Source organism: Hemicordylus capensis, chromosome 1 (genome assembly GCF_027244095.1).
Source record: "Hemicordylus capensis ecotype Gifberg chromosome 1, rHemCap1.1.pri, whole genome shotgun sequence".
NCBI classification, from domain to species: Eukaryota; Metazoa; Chordata; class Lepidosauria; order Squamata; family Cordylidae; genus Hemicordylus; species Hemicordylus capensis.
The window spans coordinates 70,175,964-70,187,286 of NC_069657.1; the positions used below are offsets into that span (position 1 = coordinate 70,175,964).

Genomic DNA, 11,323 nt, shown 5'->3' on the forward strand with positions numbered 1-11,323 from the left:
CACTCGCACGGCATCCTGGAACTTCCGTGGGCCATGCAGGCCCCAATCCCCACAGCCCCCACCAGCTCCATGATGGAGCCGGCAGTCACGTGGGTGGCCGATCCAGCCACCCAGGCCTGGAGCCTTGATCGTCTGCGGAGAGAGCAGGCTAAGCCCGCTTTCCTCGCAGAACCCCCTCCGGTGGGTCTCACTGATCATGAGACCCGCCTCATTATGTAATTCAAGACAGAAGATGACCAATATGTCTATAGTAAATACTTCAGAGCACATTATTACACAGGCACAGGAATGCTGCCTGTATATTATGGGTGGAGAGGTAAAACAGCATTCTGTTATGTTATTTCACGTGAAACCCCACCCCCAACTTTCTGTACTTCTCAAAGCTTTCTGTTTGCACTATTCATGCTAAAAGGGGCATTTTTTTGTTCAGAATCACCTGCTCAACAAGTGTGTCAGTATTTTATTGAATCAATTGTGAAATGGCCAAATTGTAGAGGTGTGTCAAACCAATCCACGATCAAACCGGTCCACCATGAACAGGGCCAGTTCAACCACTTAAATCACAGATTGAACTGGCCCTTGTGAAATGGGCCCACTCTAAGGTGCCTCTCAATCACCGCTCGCTCACCACCATCCTCACTGGAGTCCCGTTTACAGCCACTTGAACCAGCAAACTGGTTCAAGAGGGTTCAGTCAGATGGACCAGAACAGCCGGTCAGTCTGACCAAACCAGTTCATTAACTGCATCCAGTCCAAATTTGATTCAAATTTTAACCAAACAGTAAAAATTGATTCAGTGCACACCCCTACCGAATTGTGTTTTCATAGTTATGATTTTGTAGGCCAGTACAATATCTCATATTGGGCATCAGATATCTGACTGAACATCATGGGCTATCGAATGTACTCACTTTTTGGAGCTCATTTGGAACTGCTACACCCATAACTATCCTTGTAAACCAGTGATTCTCAAACTTGGGTCCCCAGATGTTATTGGACTTCAACTCCCATAATCCCCAAACAAAGGCCACTGAGGCTATGGATTATGGGAGTTGAAGTCCAATAACACCTGAGGACCCAAGTTTGAGAATCCCTGCTGTAAACTAAAGGTTTACAAATATCTCAGACAGAACATCACAAGTCATCAAATTTACTTGCTTTGGAGCTCATTTGGAGCTGCCATACCCATAACTATATCTGTAAACCAAAAGTTTTTTTCCTTTAATTGAATATCTATAGGGCTGTTGCTTTTGCATTAAAAGCCAACTTCCCTTGCAGTGCTATTGTCTCTGTGATGCTTACAGGGATATCTGCCAAGGTGGAGCAGGTATTCAGCCGGGAGGCCTTGCGTGACATGATGTTTGACCTCTTCCTGTGATAAAAATACTCCCTAATGTGGAGTCGGAACTTATCATGGAGGGAGGCATAAATAAATGGATTGAAGCACGCAGAGCTCATTGCAACCACATGGCAGGACACTTGAATGACATTCACATATCTCTTGTCTAGAATAGCAAACTCCTTGTCTAGATCTCTGATCAGATTGACTACCTGAAGAGGCAGCCAGCAAAAAGCAAAACACATGACTGAGATAACGAGGATCCGGAAAGTCTTCTGTCGTTTTTTAGCCAATTTCTCTTGATTGTGGCATGCGGCTCCCGGGACCTTTCTTTTCTGGAGGCGATAAGAAATGGCACAGTAGGAGACGAACACAGCAGAAAGTGGGAGCATATATGACAAGAGGAGCATCAGGCAGGAGTACAGCCGTCTCTCTGCCTCTTTGTGTTTCCAGAATTCTTCACAGATGATCATGTTTTGGCCGACGCTGTTGAGATCCAGGTAATGGGTGTGCATGGATGTAGGCACAGAAACCACAATGGACAGTAGCCAGATGACAGCCACAATATAGACGCAGGACTTGCACCTTACCCTTTTGTGAATGGGGTAAGCCACAACAATATATCGATCCACAGCTATAGCTGTGAGAGACAGGACAGACACAAAGACAGTGGCCACCTGCATGAGGGTGACAAAGTGACACATGAAGATCCCAAAGAGCCACCCACGAATCTCGAACGCATACGAGGCAGTCAGCGGGACACAGAAAAGACACATGATCAGATCAGCTGCTGCCAAGTTCCCAATAAGGAAATTTGTGGTGCTGTGCAACCTTTTGGTGAAAACAATAAGGAGGATGAGGAGGAAATTCCCTGTGCAGGCCACAATCACCAGGATGGTATAGAGAGGAATGAAGAGGGGTTTCAGTTCAAAGAGGAGGGCCAGGCCTGTGAAAACAGGAGCCGAGCTATTTGAGCAGGAGCCGTTCAGTAGCTGGTAGTGTGCTTCCATGTTGAGTGTGGGCTGTCACGCGGCTCATGAAATCTTATGCTTGAAAATGCAAAAAGAAAGAGCAAATTTGGTTGGGTAGAATAAAATGAATTTCTGGGGTGGGGATGGGGCTGTGACATTATGGGCTCCTCTGCACAGGAACATCTTCTTCCAGCTCAGTGTGTCAACACCACCGGGAGACTGGAAGATATTCCCCAAACATTTAGACAGAGGGTGACATAAGATAAGAATACTAACTCTGTGCTTTGAGCTGTGCACCCCTAAACTTTTTGTTCTTACTTTTAAAGCTCCTCCAACCTTCACTCTTTATAATATGTCCTTCTTTGTCTCCTATTACTTTTGGAGTTCCTTTCCAGAATGTATTTCATAATACCTCTTCTATTTCTTTCTTTTTTCATCCCTTCTCCAAATATCACATTTATTCACCCAAGCTTTTTAACTAGACTTGTGGTTTTCAATTGTTTTAAGGTTTTAATCTCTGTTTTAATTTATTTTATGTTGCTGTAAACTACCCAGAGACTTTGGGGTGGTGTAGAAATATAATGAATGAATGAACAAATGAACGAATGAGCAAGCAAGCTCATTCTATCGTAATACTATCTAGTCCTTGCAAGAGTGTGTATTTGGTTGCAGTTCCAGCTTCTCCTCATGTTCCTTCCTGCTGTCTATTGGCTCTGTTGTCTAATTCTAGATTGCAAACCACTTTCTTTACTTTCTTTGCTTTATTTATTATTACAGCCAACAGCCTCTCAATACAACAAACCCACACACAAAACTATACATCACATCAAGCAAACCACTTTCAGACTTGCTTTGCATTTTGTGTTTGAATAATGCGGAGCACACAGCAGGATTGTTAAAGACAAATAATAAACGGCAGGATTATTCTTGTGATTGCAAATCATAATGTGGAATCCTTTCCCATCGTGCGTTAAGATCATCCCAACAATCTGCTGACAATGCTAATAAGAGCTTCCTCATCTCTGAAAACTTTTAAAAGGGCTGTTAAGACACATTTATTCACCCAGGCTTTTAATTAGACTTATAGTTTCTACATGTCATCATTGTTTTAACTTTGTTTTTAATCTGTGTTGTTCTATTGTAAAGCACTCAGAGACGTGCGTTTTGGAGGGTATACAAATATGCCAGCTAGCTAGCTAGCTGACAGAAGGAAGGAAGGAAGGAAGGAAGGAAGGAAGGAAGGAAGGAAGGAAGGAAGGAAGGAAGGAAGGAAGGAAGGAAGGCGGGGAGAGAGAGAGAGAGAGAGAGAGAGAGAGAGAGAGAGAGAATGCTTTAGCGGTGCTAAGACTCTTTCCTTCTTCCCTTGAGTACTCTCAGTGCTTCTCTTTATATCGGGGTTCCCAAACATGGGTCCCCTCGTGTGGTTACTACAACTTCCAGCATCACCAGTCGCAATGACCTTTGGCCGTTGTGGCTGAGGATGATGGGAGCTGCAGTCCAGCAACATCTGGGGATCCAGGATTGGGAACCTTGCTTTGTACCATCATCCCCAATCTACTCCCATGACATTCATCTCCCTTCTGCCATTGAGCATAAGCTGGATTCTTTATTTGTCATACATTTTGTATGGCTAACTCACAGAGGTCATTCACACAATCAAAAACTGTGTTCTACCTGGGTTTGGGAGGTACCCTGGGTTTGAGAGGGAAAGCTACCCAGCTTTCCCTCCTACCTTGTTTCCACAGAATCACTTCTACCCAGCTTCCCCTCCTACCTTGTTTCCACAGAATCACTTCTACCCAGCTTCCCCTCCTACCTTGTTTCCACAGAATCACTTCTACCCAGGTTTTCCTCCTACCTTGCTTCCACACAACCAAAACTTTGGAGCACACACAGCTCCTTACCAGGTTGAATGCAGTTTCTGGGACCACTTATACAACTGGGTTGGCAAGTGAGGGGGAGGCTGGTCCAACTCACCTTCCCCCCAGTTGATCACAAAAATGTTTCTGGGCGTGCAGATTGCACTCCCAGATGATCCGCACTGCATGGCACAGCACAGAGCTCCAGAGGTCGGGACAACATGTCCCAGTCTCTGGATATCCCACAGTGCACTATTTAACATGCACAGTGCATTGGGGGATTCCCCCAGGAGACAGATGCTCTAGGCGCCCATCTCTGTGTCCTCTGGGGCTGAACGCATCCCCAGTGAACTCATGATCCCAGAACCTGAGTTAAGGGCTTGCTCAAGCCTTTAATCCCAGCTAAAAGCCAGGTTGAAAAGCTGGGCTAGCCCCATCCTAGCCTGGGTTAGGATGCACTCGAAAACAGCCTCATTGATTGTGTGAATGACCTCATAGTCTTGCATCTTCTATCATCAGGAGCCAGCAAAATGGACTCAAGCTCATTCAGTACTATTTTAATTTGACAGTGTTTTATGTCTACTGATGATGTAGACTCTTGATTGTATAGGATTCAGAATGTTGGCAATAAAGATCAGGGATCATTGTACCAGTTTCTCTCTGTCTGTCCTGTGCTACTGTATGTTTAGGTGCTTCACAATCACCTGCCAAGTTTCTGCAGCACTCTTAAAACCCTCTATGGCCTTACCCACCTCATCTTGCTCTGTTCCCATATCATGAAGCTCTCCTGCTCTCTAAAATGACTCAGTCAATTTGCCCTCGGTGACTCATCTGCCCGGACCATCTACATGGTACCTCAGGGCTTTTTCAAGACTCTGAGAGGCCCAGAGGCAGAATGTTCATTTCAGGCTCTCCCTTTCTTCTCTTTAGCTGTCAGATTGAGCAACGTTATACATGTGGTGACATTTGCACATTGTGCAAGAGCACTGTGGCACTAGTGCAAAAATTACACAGAGTTGTGTGACTATACAGCCACTATATATCATGGTTGCACTGTCATTTAACTCCATTTGCACATTTTTGCACTTGCACAACAGTGCTCTGTGCAACTGTACAACTATATGGGACAGGAGAGCTGGTCTTGTGGTAGCAAGCATGACTTGTCCCCATAGCTAAGCAGGGTCTGCCCTGGTTGCATCTGAATAGGAGACTTGATGTGTGAGCACTGCAAGATATTCCCATCAGGGGATGAAGCCACTCTGGGAAGAGCAGAAGGTTCCACGTTCCCTCTCTGGCTTCTCCAAGATAGGGCTGAGAGAGATTCCTGCCTGAAACCTTGGAGAGGCTGCTGCCAGTCTGTGAAGACAATACTGAGCTAGATGGACCTATGGTCTGACTCAGTATATGGCAGCTTCCTATGTTCCTATGTTCCTATTACATTCTATTGTGTGCATAATGTTGCACAATATGTCAGCCAGTACATCCTGTGTCAATGTAATAACCCCAAATACTGAACTCACTCTTGATCCTGGGGCTATATTTTAGCCAATTAGTTTCACTGCTCTGAATGAAAAGGTTTGATCTGAATATTTCATATACTGAACAAAACTTTGCATGGGGGAACCCCTTCATCTGTGGGGCAATCCCCATTTGCTCTACCTTAAAAGGTCCACATCTCTCTCTTAAGTCAATCCCACCATTTAAAATTCACCTTCTTCATGAAACCATTGGTGTAACCCCTCAGTTCTCATCTCAGTTTGTGCTCATCCATGCTGACCTGTGTAAACACAAACAAATGGAAAAACAAATGTCAATAAGTTCAAAAGGAGTATTTGAATTGATTTAGCAAGAATTAGAAAGAATGTGCTTGCCTTTCCTAAAATGCGACCTTCCATTTTCAATTAATGGAAGTTATGTCTATTCTGTTGCCTTATTTTGCACCCCTCTACTATAAAATGAACTTTAAAGGACGTAAAATAAATACAAATCATACGCTTCATATTTCTCAGCCATTTCCCTCACATACTTTGGCTACAGTCCAGTGCATAGTAATGTGTACCTAACCTAATTCTCACTGATTTCATTGGGATTCAAGCACAGGTAATTATGCATTGGATTCTAGCCAATGGCTCTCATCCAAATACGTCTGCATTCATCAGCCAGGACTATTATCAGGCCAATCAGCTGTATGTGGGAGAGGAAAAGTGGAGAGGGACTCAATCCAGCTCAGATCCCCTCAAACACATACAGTCCCCCTCCCAAACAGTTGTTCAGTGTTATCACTTTAAAACAACAACAACAGGGCACACATATTCAGATCCATTTGTGCATATGGTTCCTCATCCAGCTAAGGAAAGGTGGAGGAAGCCTGCTTACAGTTGTGTATGCCCCAAGCAGCAGTGTGCTGGCAGGGTGGGGACTATACATATTTTATATGAATGAATGAATGAATGAATACATACATACAAGCTCCCTGGCTTGTGCCATTTTGTCTTCTTTCCCATGCAGATCATAGCAATAGCAATAGCAATAGCACTTACATTTATATACCGCTCTATAGCCGGAGCTCTCTAAGCGGTTTACAATGATTTAGCATATTGCCCCCCAACATTCTGGGTACTCATTTTACCGACCTTGGAAGGATGGAAGGCTGAGTCAACCTTGAGCCCCTGGTCAGGATCGAACTTGTAACCTTCTGGTTACAGGGCGGCAGTTTTACCACTGCGCCACCAGGGGCTCTCCCCATCATCCATGGGGAGGGTATTGGGTGGGCTGCCATGCTGCCCCAGAGAACTGACCCACAATCAAATCTACTGCCTGAAGTAGGAACAACCTGATTTGGAACAAAACCCACAGATGCAAACCTCTCTACAGAAAGATAGCTTATTCCAAATCTCGTCACAAGGGGGAGCAAAAGGTCTGAAGAAAGGAACGTAATGGGTGTGTGGTATTCACTGCAGGAATGGTGCGTGGTATTCACTAAAGCCTTGCTGGGATTGGAAAAACCTCCGTATATAATACTAATGCATTGTAAGTGTTCTCCACTGGAAAACAGAGTGGGAGGTTTACATGCATGTGTCTAATGGACACTCTAATGCAGTGTTTTTCATTAGATAACCATGGAAGGCAGGAATAATCCCATGATGGATCTGCTTGCAGGTTTCTACCCTATTCCCAGACTTGCAGCACTACCCTGTTCCTTAAGTGGTGACAACAACTGTGCTGGAAGTGGATTGAAGTCAGTCTGCACAGTGAAGTGTGAGAGGCGCTGGCTTCATACAAATGTTCCAGAAGAGGGAGGGGGATTGGCAAGATGGGTTGGCTGTGGGGTAGGATTGTGGCACATGTGCACACACGTATACATGAATGCAAGGAAGAATTTCACTGAATCTGACTAAGGAATTTGAAGCCCTGTGCTTCCTTCAACATAATTACATCTGATGTTTTCTTTATAATTTCCTACATCAAAACTGGTCCTTGGTCGTAGTGAATTTTGCATAAACTGCTTGAAGAAATAAATCAGGATTAGAAGTACAGAGGGTGCTTTCACATTTTGCTTGATTCAGGAACACAAATATGAAATCTGCACTAGCTTGTAATACACATATGATTTCTCTTCTTTGTTAGTGAATTTCCACACACGGTACAAAGTACAAGAGAGATACAAAGATAGGTTTTAATATCTTGTGTGAAAATACCAAAAGAAGCATGGCCAGTTCTTTTACCCTGTTTCATTCATTTCATTTTCCTCTTCCATCCGAGCAAACTGGTGGTCAGCATCCATACTGGATGGGAAGAAAGGGTCTTGCAGGATGTCATTCTTGCATCTACATTTGTAGGAGCAATATAAATATGCTCCATTGATGTTTTGTGATCTTGTCTGCTCCAAAATGTATGAAAGAGATCACAGAAGCTGCCAAAGCAGATCTGCTTCACACATTACACAAACAGTACCTGAAAATGACTCATGCATTGGAGTTACCATAAAACCCATATGTGGACTGTGATGTGTGGTGATTCTACTTGTGTTTTTTCATGTATGGCAGTCACAGCCAGCTACAGCTTTCTATCAGGCATACATGAAGTAAATAACCCATGTATAGGATTGGTACATGTTAAGATCTGTTCCTAGGTTTCATGGTACCGTATTTACCCAAATCGAAGACGATGTGAGTTTAAGACGAACCTCTTAAAAAGTAGAGGTTAAATACAGGTTATACCTGGGTTTACTCAAAAGGAACTGGACTCTGAATTTAAGACAACCTTCTGATCTCTAATATCAAAAATCTGGTGGAGGGGATAGTCTTGGATCCAGATAAATACAGTAATTCCTTCTGTGTAGGAAGTGTGTAGCTTATGACGTGGTCCTGAAATAACTTCTTAAATGCCTTCATATTTGCTCTCCCTTGATGCTTCTTGAAGGCAGGCATGTAAAGGCATGTACTACCTTTCAGTCTGCAGAAACCCACTCCAATCTAAACTCCTTTACCCTTCAGACACTACCTGAGAGGAATTCTGTTGCCTTTGAAACATTTCATCCTTATTTTAACCCCACTAAAATGATATGTTGATATTTTCAAAGTAACTCTTTAAAGGTAACTGTAAATAATGTTTATCTACTGATTCTCCATGCAGTTATAGATTTTAAAGAAATATGTTTGGGCAACAAAAAGGCACATCCCTGCTTATTGAAATGGCTCCCCAGGAGGTGAGGGCAGCAACCTACAAATGTTTGCCTTCAGTACGATCCAGATGGGATTCCCTCAGTTAAACTCTTCCCATGTAAAATTCTTCACATATTGCTGACCCATTTGACATTTGCAGTAGAGATGGTACTGACTGGGAACAGACGATGTAGACATACAGATGATACCAGTAACAGACCGGCAACAGCACAGGGAGATGTCTCTTCCCTCTCTGGTTGACTAGGGAGACCACAGGCAGCCTCATCACTCATTGCATCCCTTGTCACCAGTCTATAGGGAGCAGCTCAACTGTCAGTCTTCGCTCCCAAGGGAGCGAGATAACAGCGTGACAAATGCGATCACAAAACCTACCAGACTCCGCTGAATTTTAACTAACGTCACTTAGAGCGGCTTCACCCAGTGCATTTGCCCTGTGCAGGAAGAAGCCCTTCCGTGTGGTGGAGAGCATGAAACCCACATGGAGGCTGGCAGCACCGACTTCCTAGCATGTATAATGCAGCAAGACACACACATGTGCGGTCAGGGCACATGACAACAGCCATGCGGGTTCCTCACTTTTCTTTCCCTCTGGAGGAAAAAGATTGAAGTTTCATGCTGCTTTAAGTCTTATATAAGGAGGATTAAAAACCAGTCGCACTGTGGGGGTCCCGTGGAATATGTAGCGGAATTGAAAGGGGTGGAGAACATATGAAGCTGCCATATACTGATTCCTCCCAGCCTCACTATGAGCATTTGACTTATTTCTTACGGACATACAAAGCTGCCTTACACAGATAGACCATTGGTCCGCCTCGCTCAGTATTATTGCCTCCTTTGACTGCAAGCAGCTGCGGGCTCTGCCAGCAGCAGCTTCAGGCAGGGGTCTTTCCCTGCCCTACTTGGAGGTATGGGGGTTGGACCGGACTCTTTGTCCTCCGTTTGCCTGACTCTTGGATCGTCTGGGTGCTGAGCGACATCTTCACTGGAGCGAGGAAACGAACTTAAACCACAAACCACAAGTCCCTGGGAGAATCCACCGCTCTTTAATGTTCTGTTCCCAAGAGATTCAGTCTTACACACACACACGTGCACGCCCCGAATGCTGTTCTTAGCCTTTACTTACCCCTTGAAAAGGTACCTGCACTTTTCTCGAGCCTCTGCGTTGCGGACTGGGATTCTGCCAGGCGACTCCAAGGCTTCTTGCAGAGCCCCTAAAGTGAGCTAAGCAAAAGAAAGCAGAAATCTGTCGAGCCCCTTTCTTCTTGCTCCGTTCATTTAAGTATTGTCGTTATTATTATTATTGTTTTAGGCTGACGACTGTTGCTTCTAGTTTGGTCACTTTATGCTGCGAAGAAACACTTCCCGCCAGGCACTGCTAAAACTAGGTGAAATTGCCTTGCAAGGGAGTCTCAAGTGACTTTCGGTGGACAAAAGTATCTTTTGCTCCGATAGACAAACCGCATCTGCCTTGGAAGACACAGCTCCTAATCGCAAAGGGGGGTTGGTTGGGGGCCCGTCCCTGGCCCTTTTGGCTATTTCAGAGGAAAAAATGGCCACCACCTCGGTTGCTTTCGCCACTTGATCCTTCCCGCGCAACATCGAAGCTGGCTCAAGAACGCCCACGAGGAACTGTCCTCCCTTGGTGGTGCTGAAGGAGCGCTCCTTGGCTCGACCCTAGTATGAAGGGCGCAACAGAAGCAGAGAAGCCTCCTCCTCCTCCTCCTCCTCCTCTCGCGTCCGCATCTTCAGTTTGTCTTCAGATGGGCGAGCTACTCTCCGTGCTCCTCTCAGTTCATCTCCTCTCCGCGAAACTCTTTCTGCCCTCCCTAATGACAGAGAGCGGGAGCGGGTGGGCGGTGTTGCCACCGGGAGCAGTAGCGGTTGCTGGTATTGGTGGCAATGAGCCTGCTGCAGTGATCTCTTTGCCCTCCCGTTTGTCCTGCAGCTACACAGACAGCAAGCTGATATCCTACAGGTGTCCGTTTGCCTGACTCTTGGATCCTCATTCATTTACCTCCGCCTTCTGCGTCTAAAAGATCCTGCTCTAAAAACCCACTGAGTTCTGATGGTACACTTAAAATCTCTCTGCCTCCCTTCCAGTGCTATGAAGCTGAAGAAATGGTCCTGGTGACAAAGAGAAAGTGAATTACTTCACTCCTATTTTGCCTCATCTTTTGCCAAGAGGGAAACTCTGTGCAACCTCATATACATAAGCAGTGAGAGTGGATTGCAGTTGGTGGGTTGCAGTTCAAGGTTGATAAGGAGCTGGCCAGGAAACACCTGTCTACCTTATGTGACTTGAAGGCTTCAGGGCTGGATAAAGTGCATCCTAAGGTACTAAAAGAACTTTCTGGTGTGCTCAGAACTTCTGTCTATCGTGTCTGAGAAAGCCTGGAGAAGGCTGAGGTGCCACTAGACTAGATGGGTTATGTTGTCCCAGTTTTCACAAAGAGGGGAAATACAACAACA

At 45.0% G+C, this 11,323-nt stretch overlaps 1 protein-coding gene across 1 annotated transcript; it reads right to left on the reverse strand.

Annotated features, from left to right (window-relative positions):
* Nucleotides 1–1,058: 1,058 nt before the first annotated feature.
* Nucleotides 1,059–10,891, reverse strand: LOC128339775 (prolactin-releasing peptide receptor-like). Its single transcript, XM_053284198.1, has 3 exons — nt 9,978–10,891; nt 5,881–5,946; nt 1,059–2,388 (listed from the first exon to the last, which is right to left on the reverse strand). The coding sequence occupies exon 3, from the start codon at nt 2,347–2,349 to the stop codon at nt 1,234–1,236; it is 1,116 nt and encodes a 371-aa protein (XP_053140173.1). The 5' UTR covers nt 2,350–2,388; nt 5,881–5,946; nt 9,978–10,891; the 3' UTR covers nt 1,059–1,233.
* Between the last annotated feature and the right edge of the window lie 432 nt (nt 10,892–11,323).